Source organism: Phaenicophaeus curvirostris, chromosome 8 (assembly GCF_032191515.1).
Source record: "Phaenicophaeus curvirostris isolate KB17595 chromosome 8, BPBGC_Pcur_1.0, whole genome shotgun sequence".
Classification (NCBI taxonomy): Eukaryota; Metazoa; Chordata; class Aves; order Cuculiformes; family Cuculidae; genus Phaenicophaeus; species Phaenicophaeus curvirostris.
Window position 1 is genome coordinate 18,096,225 of NC_091399.1, and position 18,476 is coordinate 18,114,700.

The 18,476-nt window shown below is 40.9% G+C and overlaps 1 protein-coding gene across 3 annotated transcripts in view; it reads right to left on the reverse strand.

Moving 5' to 3' along the window:
* COP1 (COP1 E3 ubiquitin ligase) overlaps positions 1 to 18,476 on the reverse strand; it is a 134,205-nt gene that overhangs the window by 104,453 nt on the left and 11,276 nt on the right. For 2 of the 3 annotated variants that reach the window (XM_069862615.1, XM_069862617.1), the window contains exons 4-8: positions 17,990 to 18,066; positions 15,484 to 15,603; positions 12,713 to 12,781; positions 2,531 to 2,590; positions 558 to 634 (exon numbers count right to left, since the gene is read on the reverse strand). In XM_069862615.1, coding sequence (XP_069718716.1) covers positions 558 to 634; positions 2,531 to 2,590; positions 12,713 to 12,781; positions 15,484 to 15,603; positions 17,990 to 18,066 — 403 coding nt within the window. The remainder of the gene's footprint in view (positions 1 to 557; positions 635 to 2,530; positions 2,591 to 12,712; positions 12,782 to 15,483; positions 15,604 to 17,989; positions 18,067 to 18,476) is intronic. The other variant, XM_069862616.1, reaches the window with a different exon arrangement.

Genomic DNA, 18,476 nt, shown 5'->3' on the forward strand with positions numbered 1-18,476 from the left:
AGCATCTGCTATTTTATCATCAAGAAACCAGACTACACAATATTCCAGACAAAAATCCATATCGAAAACATTCTTAGAAAGGCACTCCATTAAATGAAAACAGAGAGCAAATAAACAGAATCAATAGGCTATACATTTTAAATTTTAATCCTGTGAGCCCATACCTCTAGCCATTCATGCTGAGTTGGGAAGGCAGAGAACCCCAGTATCGCACAAAATCAAGACCTTTCATACATAAAGTAGAACTGCATAACGTTCAGAAAAGGCACCATGTATCTCTCAGTAATATTTCATGTTATAGCAAACGGTTATGATTCAAGTTCACTAATCCACACTACATTTAAAGCCATCGACTTGCCACAGCATCTCGGTCAGGGCAGACTTTTCAACCAACTGCAGACTCAGATGCCTGTCTCTTCACTGCTTTGTTCACATAAAATTTATACCAATCAAAAACAGACCAGGAAAGTAGCGTACAGCACACAAAAACTAGTTTTCTTTGTGTTTGGGGCATGTGTACAGCCTGAAATCCAAGTTCTGAGCTGCAAGCTCCATACCTGTGTGAAGGTGAGGGAGCCTCGAACTGTGGCACGGTGCTGTCCTCACTGACTGGAGAGTACAAGCCACTCATTTCCTAGAACAGAAAGCCACACTGCAGCAAAGCTGGTAAAACATGAATAGTAGGCACCATCTAATACACAGTGTTCACATAGGAATCTTTCTGTTTCCCAAGTAGATAACCAAAAGTATCTGTATTTATTCAACTCTCACCTAAAAGTCTTTACTACACCTGAAGACACGTTGAGTTCTTTGATCTCATCCCCCAAGTTATTCCAACTGGGTTTCAGAAATCCTACAGCTGCAGTGCTTTTTGCCCCAGAAGAGGCAGTTCTGGAGTTTACACTCCAAAAATCAATGGATTTAGTTCCCACCCATTGTTTCTAACCCAGAACCTCACTTAAAGACAGCAGAACAAGCAAGCTGTAATTTTTGAGATACGTGCAAACTTCAATCTAACAGCCTTTGCCGCTGGAAAGTAATGTTGGATATGGGTTGTGGCAATAAAAAACGCAAGATGACAGTGCGCAGGTGGTATCATGCCCCAGACTTAAAAAAGGATCTATCAGTCTTCTGTAGGGAAAATGCACAAGAGAAACTTTGGACATAAACTTGGCTTTGTCGCTGCCAGACTAAATGACTGCTGTGTCCCCAGTATGAGACTGTACCTTTCATCTGTTTGAGAAATGGAAGCTATGCAGGACACTGCAGCTCATTAGTTAGGGGGGTAAAGTGTTCCAGGACAACATTACTAGCGCTTTTCAAATTCCCACTAGGTGCCTATTAGTTGTTAGGTAGAATGTGACAAGAGAGATCCTGGGATTTAGAGGTCAGCCCCAAGGTCACCATCACACACCAGAAAGGTGCCCCAGTAGCAGCCCACCGAAAGGCCTGATTAAAAAGCAAAAAAGCAGGCAGCTAGATATTCTTTCAGGGATCCCACAGCTTTGGGAATAGCTGCTCCTAGATCTCAAGACCCATTTTACCAGTCTCAAGGAAACATGCTAAGGTGTATTTACTTCCCAAGAGCCGAGAAATAGTTAGGAAAATAGGTCTGAAAAATGCTGTTATCTACTAAGTTACAATTTGCACAGCTATCAGCTGAAAGGAAGTTCCTGCGGTTGTCAGTTCTATTTATATTTCGATAATTCATCAGCATGCGTATAAATTGGAAGTGAGGAAATCTAAAAGGCTCTTGGGCAGTAGGTAGGAGCTTGTGCTGACTGCTTGAGACAAGCAAGGAGAAAGCAGACCCACAAACCGAAGTTTTAAGGGAACACTATTGTGATAGGTGGCAGTCTCAAGCATTCCTGAAACATTCATTTCCTTCTCCAAGATCAAAACACTAGAATATTAGGAGTAAAGAACCACAGAGGAACCTAAGGACTCGATGAGGACATAAGGATTAAGCTGATGAGTTTACAAATACTTGGAGAATAATTCTTAGCAAAAATCTCAAGAGATCCCCATCATTAAGGAATTAAAACAATTGTATCAAGAGGCAGCAGATTGCTTGTTTTGACATGTAGGAGCTGGTTCTGTTTCTGCTCCTACCCTCTCTCTGCATTACAGCTCTCTTGTGCACCCTGCAATGCCTCTCCACTTTAAGACTGGCATCCTGCTAAGATTTAAACAACCTGTGCAAATAGCCAGAACACTGCAACGTACAGGAATCATAAGTTACGGGCAATGTGCTGGCTGTTGATTTCTAGCAATTATTCTAAAACACTTACTACCAACACAAAGAAATTGAAAGATATGACAATATAAGAGCTAGGGTTCTACAAAACCCCCTTACCAACTGCAGTTTACACACATCAACTAAATGAACAAATTAAAGAAAGAGCATCATCTGTTCATTTTCCCATTATTGACTCAAACGCCATAAATTTAGCACAGCAGCCCTGCAGCAAGGCAGACAGCTTGATGAAAATGAAAAATTGCCAGTCAGAACAACGTCTGGGCACCTCACCTCTACTCGTTTAATATCTTCTTCCAGAACGCTTAGCTCCTTCTGGATCTGCTCCAGTTGCTGTGGAAAAAGAGAACGGGAGAAGTCTAAATCAATGTGCACTGCATCACCACCACGATAAATGGCCATCTTTCCAGAGAGGAACTTGAACTATCTTAACCAGCATGCGACACGATTCAAAAGTCACTGAGCTGGAAGTCCATATGCATAGATTAACATAAGCGTGCACACAGACCACATCCAAGACAAAGTTGTTATTGTGAGATAGCACTAAACAAAAGCATGGGGTACTTCAATATCAAAGCAACCTACACCATTTAAAGTAATACTATTATGCTCCTCTAATATCTTTCAAGCAAGGTAATTACAATCGGTTCTATAAACACCGAACTTAATTAGAAAAACACACCATGACAGACAGTGATCATTTCACCCTTCAACCAAATACAAAATGTTTTGCTAAAAGGCATTAAGAGCATTTCTCTTGCACGCAGTTAACCTGCCACTTGCTAATTGAAACTCAAGATACATTTTTGGAGTGACACCCCCTCCCTTATTATGACCACAGAGAGATTCGCTCCTGGCACCAAGCGATCATTACGTGGCAGTTCTTTCACCAGGTGATACTTACCCTGGATTACACCATCAACTCCAGTCAGTTTGAGGGCTGCCCCTGAAAGGGTCAGATGGGGACTTCCCCTCTCACCATCCAACATCCTTTTTCCCTTTTTTGTGTCATAGGGAATATTTTTCAGGTTTTTCAATTACGCTTTAGCCAGTCAGCAACCCAGCTTCACTCATCTCTAACAACTGTGAAGCCTGAGACTTGGCAATTGTTTACTTTAAAATTGCACAAATTCAAAGTTACTATTTATTGCAATACTTATTACTCTTTGTATGACGCATTCCCAAGAACATTTGGCAATCTTCTCCCAAAGACTCATTCCCTCAAGTGCTTAAGCTTGATCCTTTAAGTGATTGAAAGTTTTGCTTAAGCAAAACCACACCCACTACTTAACCCCCCACTACTGATCAGCATTCAAATACCTGTGTGCTCTGCATTACACAGTCCAGCATTTTAATTTTCTTTTTCAACATTAAAAAAAGCTGTCCTTGAAGACAGGTGAAGGAAGGACTGCTGGGTCCATCCCTACTAACATGGCTTCTTCCTTGGAATGAGATGACATCATATTTGTATCCTAATGTCTCTACTCTTAAGGTTTCAGTGTATATTTAATTTGAGTCAGAGATAGCACAGGTTTAATGGTTTAAAATTAGACTGCCACAGATAATTTACAAACCACTACGCCATAACAGATAATTCCATTTTCACTTGTGAAACCTACAGCAAGAGTAGCAGGTGGTGCTATAGCTCCAAGATTAGTGGCAAAGTTAAGTGCCACTGCACAGCAGGGGCCCGCCTGTACTCAGCTCTACCAGACAAATGCCATTAGTCCCCCACTTTCATAAATCCCATTTGAAAAATTACAAAATCACCTAGAACAAGTTCCAAATTGCAGTAAGGAAACCAGCTATTGTACAAAGCACTGGCTCACAGCCAAACTGGACAACTAAAAAATAGCTAATGGTCATTGCTATCTCTTAAACAGACCTTTTCATAGGAACAAGCGCAGAGGTCTTTCTGTTGGCCAGCTTTTATTAACTATTGCACAAAGCCAGAAGCACAAGAAGATCTGGGACAGTGTTTACTAATTCTTTTTACATCAAAGCAAGCAATCTGAAGGTACCACAAACTCAAACAGTAGCAAGTCTAAAATCCAGGCAAGTGTGTTTCACACTTATTTTAGGAAGAGTTTTCTCATTCTGTGAGAATCAAATGAGTTACTAATGCCCACAAAGAGAGGGTTTTTTCAGTAGATTAGCTCAAGTGTTTCATGGGTTAGCTTTAATCTATCAAAGAATTTAAATCAGTCTACATTCATCCCAATTAAATTTTGAAAAATGAGACTACTGATTTATAATTGCCAGCCACTGAGGGACATTTAAGGAAAGTTAAATGAATTATAGCCCTTGCGGTTATCCAGATTTATGGGCCTTTCATTTGATCTTCACTATCTTGGGCATGGAAAGCAAGCCAAGTTCTGTCCCAATGATGGCCAGAATCACACCTGTCAGACTTCAGATTAAGTCAGCAAAAACACTTAGAATGAACACTGGAATGTATGTTCAAACAGAAGGACATACTATAAACTGTCTTCTCAGACGCAGATGCTTTCACAGAAGCAAGAAGGCCAATGTGGACAGGGAGAAGGCTTCAGCTCAGCAGTTAAACGTCATCATTTCAACTCCACTGTGTGAACTACAGTAAGTAGGGGTCTAATATTCTGGTTCCGCATTACACACACACAGACCTTGAAACAGTCAATGCTTCTTATAAAGTCTGGAAAATGGATTTCAGACATTTCAGTCAAGAAGCTGCCACAGTACTAAGTGCAGGCTCAGATCGTTCTTTTAGGTAATCTCTCAGACCTCACCTCCTTTCACACATACAAGGCCATCCTGTCAAAACCCTCCAGTTTGAGTCTGAAGCTGTCTTAGACACACATACAAAGAGTTCTTTGAAGACAATTCTCAGCCCTGCACTGTGTAGAGGAAGGGAAACACCCTGGTTAGAGCTTCTCAGAGATATCCCACCACCCTACTGTATTTCCACAGAAAACACTCAGGCAGAAGTATTAATTTAAACTCACACAACCCTAAACACCAGGTCATGGTCTGTTTGATTTCAGCTGGCTATTTGCTAACCAGCATAGCTGCGCACAGCGCTGAGGTTTCCCCCTCAGGCTTCCTGTTTTTCCTGGACCAAGGGCCCCTCAGGAGGCAGTGACTTCATCCTTTGTTTTTGTACAGCTCAGACAACAAGTAATCCTGACTGGGTCTCCTAGTGCCAGTTCTAAATGTTTGCAACCCCCCAAAAGCTCAGCAGAGCCTCCCAGTGCCAGAGACAGACTAGAAATATACATGAAGGAAGGAGTCATACACCCTTGACCAACTGTCTTCTCAATTCTAGAAAAATCTCAAGCAAAAAGCAGCAGAAGTTATTTTCTACAGAAGTGCTGTGAAATCACTGACACCATCCCACCAAGCGGCTTAAACAGAGCATTGGGATACACACTTATGACAGGTCATAAATCATGTTATGTTCAATGACACACCTTCAAGGCTCCGATCCAAACCCCTCACACATTCATCATGATACACACCATAGATCAAGACAAAGAGATGAGACTGCTACCAGAGGAAGCATCCTCTTCCCAGACACATACCTATCTCAAGAACCAGGACAGGGGAAAATGTATCATCTGTCCAGCTGACTAGGATAAATCAGGTAGACTGCAGATAACCCCTTCGTTCTGCCCCACAACTTCATCCATCCAACATGATCTTCCTACCTGGTGTTCTTCCATCTACTACTACTCCTCCCACCTTCTATAACTGCTCCAATAAACTTGAGTGTAAACTTAAGTATCAATAGCTGAACCTCTGCTAAAGGCACCCAGTGAAATGAATTTCTTTCTGTAGAACTCAATACCTCAAGAATAACTCTACAGCAAGCAAGATCAATTTCTCTCTCTGGGAAAGCAGCTGCAAGTCTTGTCTGTCTCCAGGTTTTGCTTCCATTATTGCTTCAGGTACAGAACTTGTTAAAATTTTCAAGGCAACTCTGGCAAAGAAGTCATCTTCAGAGTTTATAGAGAGATTTTAGTCTTTTAAATTATTGGGAAATCTCACTTATTTTGACATAACACTTCACTGTTAAAGCCTTTGCACAAATGGAGAAAGGTGCAAGGTTTCTTTCAATACGAAGACAAGAACACTTGAGTCTCCGCAAGTTCCTTTCGTTAGTGAAACACAGCATCCAAACCTGTTAGACACAAGGGCAGCCCATCCACAACACATTTATCCACAGGGAATATTTCTTCTCTCTGATCAATACTTGCTCCAAATAACAAATGTCTCCTCTTACCTGGGGAAGAGCTAACAGAAAGGTTTGAGAACAACATCCCGGGGTAAGTTGTTTAACACACAGAACTCCTAAAGGTGGGAGGAAGGAGTTGACTGGCTGATCAAAAGTATGTCACAGATTTTGACTTTTCCTCCTCCTCGTTTAAATCCTTCAGTTTGGGTTGCAGGAGTAATGCTTTGAAGGCTTACTGATAGGGTCTGATAGAGAAATGTCACAAGAGAAAGATATCTGTGGCGGGGAACAAAGCTGTTTAAACATTCAGAATAATTGCCTCAGAGTGCTGTACATCACTACATGCTACTTTACCCCCTCTTTCTTTGGAATCACCTCTCCGCTGCAGGAAGGAGCATCAGCTACTATACACAATGTTTACACAGTAATCTCCAGCTCGCTGCTCATCCGCTAGCTGTATCCCGGCTTATGACCCCCGCAGTCAGAGCTCACGTCTCCTACTGAGTAGCTCAGAAATGCAAATACCAGTTATTTAAGTGCAGCGGATAGGAAAGAGATTACTATAGCTATAAATTCACCTCAGGAGTCCTGGAATGCAATCAAGACTATATGACAACATAAGAGCATGACTGATTTCTAGTTCTGTCACCTCCTCTTGCTTATTCCTTAGCTCATCCATGTGTGTATGCACAGAACAATAATACTTGACAGGTGAAGTGATTAACACAAGGTAATGACATCCCTGGAGAATTCATGCTTATAATTCCCTGCAATTATGCCACAGTAACTAATAACTCCTCTCATTTTTAGTATTTAACATGCTCACAGTATGGGAGTAAGTGAAGACAGCTGGATAGACATGTGCATTTGAGGCTGAAAAGAGCAACGATGATTCTGAAATGCTGAGCAAGCACTCAGTGCCATGGACCCAAGACATTTCAGGATTACTTCTCTCTCCAAGGACATCTATCAGCTGACACCAGCCCCCTTGCATTAGCAGACAGAAAAGAGGTTTGTTAGCTAGAAGACACGTAATATGACATTATGGGAAAGAAAAAGCCCATGAAATGTAAAAGTGAATTGACCATTGCCAGGAGAAGAATGAATGCATATAGGGAATAGCAACTGCATGTTGTAGAACTTAATTTGTGATACTAATCATTAAGCTCAGCATTCTCCCTCGGTAGGCAATGGTGCTACTTCACAGAAGGAGTAAATGCTCTCTGTCAGGTAGCCAAGCTTCCAAGATTTTAAGGCAAATCATACATGGTACGCATAGTGGTGTGTGACTTCATTTGGCAACATTTAAATCCTGACAAGAAAATTAGTAAGACTTTTTTAGAGCGATGAATATAAAACTGGGGAGAATATTTTGTACTAACTGTTATTATCAGGTCTCTTGCAAAGTGTTTGAGATGAAAGAACGTGATCATTTAAAAGCAAACAAAAGCTAAACTTGCAAAAGTACTTATGCAACACAACTAAGCTAATGGCATCAAAACTCTGGCATGAAAAGATGAATTTAAAAAGTCACAAACTGTTGCATTTGATTTCCCTTGAAAACAGGGATAAAAACCTGCAGTCAAGTATTTCATTATTAAACTTGACCTTCCTGACTCCTTGGATCTTTGATTTCGACCGAAAAGAGTGCTGGATCAAAAAAAAAAAAAATTAAAAAAATGGAGTGTCCATTCAATTAAGTGTGCACACATATGGAAAGGCGCACAGCCGGCTAAGCTTGCCTTAGAGACAATCAGTTACTGAGGTCGATATGAACGGTTGGACTCGATGATCCGGTGGGTCTCTTCCAACCTGGTTATTCTGTGATTCTGTGATTTCTTCTCTCCAAAAGTGTTATTTTGTTGAGAAAGTATTTTCAAGCTTTAACCATTAGTTTAAATCATTTTCAAAGTAAATTTTTTTTATTAATATCACCAAGGATATGGGTTTTGCCACATTGCCATAGGTCAAAAAGAAAACCAAAGCAAATAAACTTAAAAGAAAAAGGACTTGCTAAAACCTTTGTGCAAAGGAACATGAAGCAAATTTCAGCTTGAAAGATCAACTTTTTGGAAAGTTATGAATACATTGGAACAGGATTCCTAATAGAAACTTCTGCAGGTGCTGAACCTCACATTTATCTTCTAGAGAAATGATGAAAGTGCAAGGAAGAAGCATTTGTCAAAATACTTGACTACAGCAACATTCTGAATTCTTAAGTACAAGTCTATGAAGATAGAGTTTTCCCCTGGATAGAAATCTCTTCCAGTAAGCTCAGAAGTCATCATTTCATGAAGGCAAGAGAAAAAACATGCAGAACTTCCAAGTGAAGTAGTGAGGAGGGTTGTGGATGGTTAACTGCAGAATCTGAATGAGTTATGAAATACGATACAGGTATACGAACTCTTAAGGCAATCTCTGTATTAACTCAAAGCACCCAGTCTCCATGTAAGAACCTGCAGCATGCAATAAATAAAACCTGTTAATATAAAAAATCCTGTAATAAATAATATTTAGAGGCATATTAGGAAATAAATGTACCAAGCAATTTCACATTCCTTTAAACATTTAAACCAAAAATTTGAATCGCACACTCTCAACCACAAACAAATCCACCTCTTTTATTTATTAAGAGCTGTATTACAGCTATGGCTTACTGAGTGAAGTTGCAATTGCTCTGTAGGCATCTTTACTAGAACTTTTTGGATTAGGAAAGGCAAAAAGGCAGTGTTCCTCCACATAATAAAGCCTACTGATGTGACTCGGCTATGTTCATTACATTATACAAACCTTCCAGGGTCTACATACGTTCCTTGAGTTCCGTTCTTATTGCTTAAGCTATCACCTACTACAGCATCAAAAGAAGCTCCAATATCATCCCCCTGCAATACTGCATTACTAATATGGCCACTTTAACCCCACTTCTCAGCTTTAAACGGGCACCTCAGGCTTCCTACAGTCTGGATGTACCTCCAGCACATGCACAACCCACATCCTTTCCTGAATAACAGCTCTGCTGTTACCCACATACAAGACTCCCTCCAGGAAGGAGGACTTGCCACAAACTTCACCAGCTACAGGGAGGACCGCGAGATTTACTAGAAAGGAAGCATCAGCTGGCTTGATTTACTGTATGGGTAGAGCTTGATCGGTAAAGGCAGATTTTGCTATCTTTCTAAAACTATCCTACTGACTGGTCAGTATTTTCTATGCTTCTAATCTTTCTTATCAAGTGAACAGAAAGACTGTGAGCAGCAAGTCTGACAAGTCCTCATTTCCCTCAAAATAAATGACAAGGCCAGACGCTAACCGCTATGGCAAGGAGAACTGACAGGCCTGCACAAAAGGCTTTTGCGATGTGACAGCTGGCATTTCATGTCAGAATATAAAGGGGGTAAGAAATAACATCAGAGGAAGTCTTGGCAACAGAGGAAACTCACAAGCAGGGACAGAGACGGTCTGAAGTAAGCTATGTGTCCCAGTAGGCTTCAGGATGTTCCGAAGGCCATGCTTAGAGGATCTGCAGCTAAAATTAAGTTTCTTCAGACTTCTAAAAGATCCTTGCATAGCATTACTAAAGCAGACGCAGATGAGATGGGAAAGGTGCTAAAAATCAGTTAGTGGGGAAACACTGTGCTACAGTCATTTTAAAAATGGAAGCTATGCAATTTCCCTTCTTCCTTCCCACTCAACACTTGCAAACTAAAGTAGGTATCAACAGCTCCTCCTTCTGTGAGAGTTACTCTAACTGAGTTTCATCTGGGGGAGGAAAAAGCACCGACTTTATGGCACTTCCCCTAACACCCTGCACTTGAATCACCCATGGACGAGCACCTAGCTAAGCTGTGGGTGAACCTCCTGAAGCACCTACTTCTCAATTCACCTCCTCAAAAAAAGCAGCATTACCAGGAAAGCTTCTGCAACATCTTAATGGTCCTTCAAGCTGCACCAATTCCTGATGTAAGGCATTTAATGAGCATCCATGGACAATGGCCAGAGGCTGCATTAGTTCTGCACTGAAGGTGTCAATTCATAGAATCATAGAATCATAGTAAATAACCAGGTTGGAAGAGACCCACCGGATCATCGAGTCCAACCATTCCTATCAAACACTAAACCATTCCCCTTAGCACCTCATCCACCCGTGCCTTAAACAGCTCCAGGGAAGGTGAATCAACCCCCTCCCTGGGCAGCCTATGACAGTGCCCAATGACCCTTTCTGGGAAAAATTTTTTCCTAATGTCCAGCCTAAACCTCCCCTGGTGGAGCTTGAGGCCATTCCCTCTTGTCCTGTCCCCTGTCACTTGGGAAAAGAGGCCAGCATCCTCTCTACAACCTCCTTTCAGGTAATTGGAGAGAGCAATGAGGTCTCCCCTCAGCCTCCTCTTCTCCAGGCTAAACGCCCCCAGCTCTCTCAGCCGTTCCTCATAAGGCCTGTTCTCCAGCCCCTTCACCAGCTTCGTTGCTCTTCCCTGGACTCGCTCCAGAGCCTCAACATCCTTCTTGTGGTGAGGGGCCCAGAACTGAACACAGGATTCGAGGAGCGGTCTCACCAGTGCCAAGTACAGAGGGAGAAGAACCTCCCTGGACCTGCTGGTCACACCATTTCTGATAGAAGCCAAGATGCCGTTGGCCTTCTTGGCCACCTGGGCCACTGCTGGCTCATGGTCAGTCACTGTCAACCAACACCCCCAGGTCCCTCTCCTCCAGGCAGCTTTCTAGACAGACTTCTCCTAGTCCGTATCTGCACAGGGTTGTTGTGCCCCAAGTGCGGGACCCGGCATTTGGCCTTGTTAAACCTCATGCCACTGGTCTCAGCCCAGCGGTCCAGCCTGTTCAGATCCCTTTGCAGAGCCTCCCTACCCTCCAGCAGATCAACACTTCCACCCAGCTTAGTGTCGTCCGCAAACTTGCTAAGAGTGCACTCGATGCCTTCATCCAGGTCATTGATAAAGACATTGAACAGGGCTGCATACTACTACATATCAGGAACATAATAAAATGAAAGCAGATATTCTGAAGATTTGAGAAGTGTTTGTAAACCAAGCCACCGTAAAATAACTTCTACCAGAATTCAAACAGTGAAAGCTAAAAGATACCTCAATTGTTTTTAGCAATGCTTATGCCTTTACTGTTGAAAAAAAATCAGTAATACACACGTCTCCCTTGTTTTCCAGCCCTTAAGGATCAAATGGGTGGTGTACTTCATACTAAACAGAATCAGAAGTAGAAGCACACCATTTTGTCCTCACTGATACCTGTAGGGATAGCCAAGATTTCCTCAAGAGTGCATTTTCCTTTGATGTTTAGGAACCCTAACCATTTTTACCCCTTCTCTTTGGATACTATGTCTAGCCTAGTAGGTGTTTACAAACACAACTTTATCCTGGAGTCAGTCTTCCCCTTTGGCTAGTTCCTCCCCACCACTCCTGTTGGTTATGGCCAGAAGGCCATGGATATTTGTTGGTGGACAGACTCCAAACGATTTGCTTCGGGATGACTCCACAATCGGACCCTCAACCATTCTGTCCAAGGCTTCTTACAGCCACCACCTTTACGCAGTTCAGGTTTGACCTTAGTTGCATCATTGGATCTTATATTAGTCATATTTTTCTTTAAAAACCACGGCCTCCAAACAAGGTTGTCCTTTTGCCGTTTTCATGGTCATTTTTCAAGGTTTCAGAGATATTTCTGTTACCAGGGGTTTTGCATTGCATAACATTATAAATCATAAGTCCCAAACCATGAAAGACCATGTATGTGATTATGGAACCTTCTATCATTCCTTCAAACACTCATTTTGAGACAAATAAGGAAAGAGCACAGAATAGTCATTCTTTTATGACACAGCATTAGTCATGGCATTTGATACACTAAAAGAAAAACTTTCAGAGTGGCATTTTAACTCCTTCCCCATCCTTCAGTTTTCCTGTCACAGAAAATACTTGTTTCAAGAATTTGATGTAAATTTACAGTGGGGAATCTCTGTTCTCAAATTCCCTTCTTCCCACACGCTTCACCAGTGTGAGACAAAAGGGCCAGCGATTAGAAATTGAAGCTGTCACATGTAAAGAGATTATTTTTCCTTTAAAGCCCACGTGTTCTCTGCCTGAGATCTCCCCAAACATGCCCTGTCTTTTTCCTTGCAGAGATAATGCCAGGCTAACACATCACTTCAATAGAAATGAACTGGTAGAAAGCAGCAGACACCACGTCACCCACCAAAACACAAAGCAAGTTACCTCTCGTTTGTTTCTCCTGGCAACTTTGAGGAATTCCATAAGGATCTGCAATTGGGCAGCATGGGACTCCTGTAACACAGTAAATAACGAAGTGTAACTCTTCCATATACATTAAGAGAAAGAAACATCCATTTCCTACATGGAAATACACACTTGGCACAGAAATAGCTTTAATTTAGAGGTGAAGAAGAGAAAATAGCTTATTAAGGCAGTTTCAAGAATGGCAGTTTTACTTTGCCTTAGAGGTTTTAAGGTTTTGCTTGGCTCACAACTAGTTTTTACATGAAGGCAGAAATCCTTTTAACAGCTTTGTGCGTGTTACTGAAAACTTAGTAGCTGAAATGCTTTTCAGTGTTTTTGGCTACAGCATCTGAAATTGAGTTTGGAATACAGGTTTCTCACAGTCTCACCTACCCTGGAAGATCATTAGCATCCACTTCATGCTCAAGATACTAGAGCTTGAAAGTATCTATATAAAAAGCACCTCCTTCCAGAATTAACATTTGTGTTTATGTAAAAAGATTACTGCTAAAAATTCCTCCAGAGCAGAAGACAACAATAAAACCACTGATGAAGTTAGAGCACCTCCTTCCAATCTTTCTATAACAGGTCACTTGTGTCAGCCATCAGTATTTCCACCCAAACTGGCCAAAAACTTGAAAGGGCAAGATAAGAAAAGCACAAGAGGAAAGAAAAATAAAACCTATATTGCAGCATTAATATAGCCCTAATCCTATCTCAGCATTCTGAGGCTTACTTTCTCAACCTACCGAAATATTTGTTATTAAAGGACTGTGAACATACACTCAAAGAGGATCGAGACACAGGAGCATGCAGAATCCATTCAAGGCAGATGGAATAGGAAAAGTGAAGAAATTAGGATGTAAGACCACTACTCCTCCGAGATTATTTTATTCCCTCCCACACTGTGATAACGAAAGCAAAGCAAGTAAAACTAGACAGGAAACATGTTTTTAAGTTGTTCTCTGTCAGCTGTGGGTTTGTTTTGTTTTTAAGGCTTACTATCCTTGAACAATTTTCCTACTCAGCAGCACCCATACACTCAAGTCCCATGCTGCCTTTGTTTCAGATTTGTCACAAATACACAAAAACGTTTGAGAAAGGAGGTTTTACTCTGAATTACACCATACTCCCACCATGTCTTCACTGAACCACAATAAAAAAAATTATGTACAAGTCCCTACCTACGTAATAAATTAACAGACGCTTTGCTAGCAGTCAAACATGGTTTGGGGTTACTTTCCTTCTGTCACAACCACTGATTTGGCATGAATGAATAAGAGAAGCTACTCTCAAAACAACTTTTCCTCACCTGTTTCATAATCCAGTTTAACTTAGAAGGTCTGGCTCTCAACCGGAAAATGGTCGCTTGAGACCAGGAGTACGGAATGGCCAAACGCATGAGAACTATCCTAAACCAACAACTTGCTTCTGGTCTGGTTTGAGCTAAAGCAGACTCAGTTCTCTTACTTGAGCTTAGTCTTGTCTAAGTAACTTCATTTTCTGAAAGTTAACTGCATGTTTTTCAGGCAGTGCTTCTCTCGACAAGTGATAACACGGGGCACTGGGATGCAGAAAGGCTATTGCTTAGACTCCTTCCTATACAAGCCAAGGCCATCCTTGAGCTGACAGAACATGGCAAGTCAAAGAAAAAAAAAGGGCCACACCTGCAAGGAGGCGCAGACAAGACAGGTGACCCCAAACTGACCAACAGAGGATTCCATCCTATAGATGTCATAGTCAGTATAACAACTGAGGGATCATAGAATCAGAGAATCATAGAATAACCAGGTTGGAAGAGACCCACCGGATCATCATGCTGGTCTCACTCTCTTCTTCGATGGCCAATGTCCAGTAAGGACCTTGTCTGTCTATGATCTCAGATGCCTGTGTTCCTAAATTCAGACCCTAAGCCCAGCTCCCTCCTGCCACTCACCTGCGTCCCTGTGCCTGCTCTGCAGCATCTGTGGTGACACAGTCATAGACGGGTGGAGAAGTAATTTCATGTATTTGTATACATTTTATTATTTTCTGATTAACAGCATTTTCTTCATTATTATTATTATCGTTTCATCAAAGCTGTTTTAGTTTCCAATCCACAAGTCTTTTTCATCTCGTTTCCCTTTCCTCTTTCCCTGGGGGTGGAGGGGAAGGGAACTGGGAGCCCAACTGCTTGGGTTTAGCTACCAAATTGGGCAGAGCCTGGGCTAAACCCTGAGAATTTCATCTTCAAACCAGCCTGATAAGCAAGGCATGAGCTTTTCTTTCAAGCATTACATACTAAAAAACTCTTCAAGGATGGCATTCAGGTTCTATCATCTCCAGTAGAAAAGTAAAAGGTGTGATCATTTTGACATGTTTGAGTTTACTCCTTCACCTGTATTTTGGATAACTTCGTGCTTACTACCAAGAAAGATCTGGTAATTACTTGTGCAGTCGTCGATTATTCTCCATATATATTTTTCTGTTCTGCTGGTCACTTTCTTTTATCCTTTTCCATCTTCCCCTACTGGTTCAAACAACTCCCTCAGCTGCAACACTGTAAGCATGTTATGGGCATCACATCTAAGAACATCAGTTTGCTACAGAGGTCAGTGAGATGGCCAACTTTACCCCGAAATGCAAAAGAAAATTCTGAACCATTAATTCAGCAATAGAATCTTACTTCAAGAGGATAAAAAATGAAAAGGAAAAAAACTGCTAACTAGACACAAGCGTTCACTTAAAAAAGACAAAGAGAAACTTCTTACTGCCTCCAACTGCTTCTTCTTTTGCACCAGCAGCTCCAGCATCAGGTTGACATTGGCCAAGTCAAGATTGTCTTGATCAGTTCCCAACAAATCTTGAATTATCTGCCACCTGTGGCCATTCTAGAAAGAAAAACAAGCGATGTCAGAGACAGTGAGTTCAAGCCATGCAGCAACAGATATTAAAAACAACACAGCAATATTTCACTCCTTTGTAAAAATTTCAAAACGGTTTTCAGTGATCGGAATTCCCAGTTCTCCCATATGTGCAGGATAGAGCTCTTCTGCCCTGCTGTGTAACTGCTTATCGTATTTGGAAGATGTCTGTGCTTTATGAGAGCATCACTGCTGCTGCTGCTGCTAGGAGGAGATTATTTCACAGCCACAACTTTATCTGATTTGTGCCCTAGTTTCTGAGAACATGTTTCTATGGGGAGAAAGAAAAAAAACACGTTCATCCAAACTTAGTTGGATTACATCTACACAAAATACTGTTAAATGGCAGTACCTTTTCATTTTTTTAACCAAGTTATAGGTAAAGCCCTCATGTAAAATTCAAATGGAAGAAGGTAGTATCAGCTTCTTCCTTCTATTCTCACCTCCCACACTTTTCCTCTTAAGAGGATTTTCATGGGAAATGTGAGAGCAGGAAAGAAAATGGAGCTCATCAAGGTGATCTGCTTATTCCACCTGTTAGAGATGAGGACTCCTCAGAGAGCCAGTGTATTACCATGCAGCCCATTCTTCCTTACAGGTTGCTTGTTCTTCTTGTTGCCCGTAAGAAGTAAAAAAGGTAACGTTTAGCACAGAAAAACCTGAATAAGAGATTAATGCTAATATAGCCTTCCATTAAAAAGCCTCAGGAACCAAGAGGAGCAGCTGAAAAGCCTGTCTAAGAAACAAAGCTGGATTAAAAAAAATCTTGCCTCGTAAAAGCTATGACACTATATCAAGACATTTAAATTTGCTAGAACTAGAAATGCCATCTGCTCTAAATCAGGAATACTTTAAGAGGTTGTAACCTACTTGTATGGGTTAGATTAAGAAAACTAAAATACGTAACAACGATAGAGAACACACAACTTTTTACACAACTCTCAACAGAACCTGTAGAAACCACACCGGCAAAAACTCAGTTTCAATCTGGAGCTACTGCAAAAACCACATTTTTTTTTAAGCAAGTCAATAAAGTTTGAGACAAACTTTAACATGCTAACATACTAGTTAAATGTACTATTGCTAAACTACTCAAAAGCTTTGAAGATGCCTTAACGTGATTTCTTAATGAGATCAATTCATGACCAAGAAGCAGTGCATTTGCTGCAATATGTTTTGAACGACTTCTCCTAAAACCAGAAATACAAGAGGATAACGGGCACATTAAGGAGCTGGTACAATAACTTGTAGAGGTGTCGGTATGTTTTATTTGCTGCCAAAGGCTGACATAACACTGCTTTGGGCACAAAGTCATGGCAGATTTCCACTTACGGGTAGTTATCTAACAAAGGTGCATCTATAGGCATAGTTTTTAAAGGTGTGCTGTGAGAAAGCTGAACCAATTTCCAAGAAGTTATCACACATGCCTTCAGGTTAATTGTGTGCACTTTAAATCAGATATGGTTTATGCATATTTTATATATTATATTTATATTTTATACTCACTTGTTGTGAGTAAAACAATGAATTGTTAAAGCATGCTCTTTCCCAAAGCATGCAGATGCTGAAACCATTATAAATTAATAATACTTCAATACAGTTTTTTTAACTAAAAAAAATAGGGGCTCCGTGATTTTTAATATTATTTTGCAACCTTATTTATGAATTACAGAAGTCAATGAAGCCAGACATAGCAAAACAAATATGCAAGCTTCCTGTTAATGTCATGTATTCGTTTTGATCTTAATGTGCAAGAGCAGCCACTGCTGCTGCACATGGGTTTTCATGAACCGAGAACGCAGGTCATGCTCTGCTCCGTGACATGAAGCAAATCTAGAAGATACTCAAGACAGTTATCTGGGATCACAGCCAGAACAGCAGTATTCCAAATGCATCCTTCTCCCTCTTGTGGTTGGTATTCACTCTCCTCCAGTTTCACTGTATAATACAGCTTCTTGCACGTGATCAGACAAGCCACTGGCACTTCTAACCATCCGCTAACTCTCACTGCGGCTGTAATTTGCAACACTGAATGAAAATTATTACCTTTAAATGAGTGTGCTTCCGTGGGTAGCTTCCCGGGTTATATTCAATACATCATATGACACTTAGCTATGCTAACACAGCTTTCCTCTACGCACGTACTGCTGGCAGGGAGAATGAGAGCTAACAAGGTTGAAAGGATCTAGTACCACCGATACTGGTATTATTCCCACATAAAACATGTTAAAGCATCAGCTCAGCGATGTAATTGCTTCTAAATTAAGCCACGTAACGACAAAATTAAGCCACATAATGACAAGTGCTGTATAGAACCATTAAATAAATATAGAGTAAAAAAGTTGGAACATACGGTGCTACTCACTGAATGGTCCAGTTTGAGTCTTTTCTCCTCAGACCTTTGCTTCTGTTTAAGAATAAGTTCATTGACTAAAAACATAAATAAACAGGATGTCAGAGTTGGATTTAACTTCATAAAAGTATGAAGAAATCTCCCTTAATATTTTTACTTTACAGTCAGTTTCAGTAGCCAAAACAGTAGAAAACATCTCCACTTCTCTGCTCACCAATTTACTCCTTAATTTTTTGTGAAGTATATAAAGATTGTTTAAAATCAACAAATGCAATGCCTACACATTCCCCAAGTTGCTTCGGTGCCTTTTTCAAGCACTCCTGATTCTTTGGCCAAGTTTTTCAACTCCCAGGCAGCAGTACATGGCAGAAGGGTGTGAAGGAGATAAAACATGAACTGATTTACTACAGGTCAAAAACAACCGCAGCCAAAGACAATAACTTTTTCCTTTAATCACTCGGTGCATTTTTAAGACATATTTTGCTAC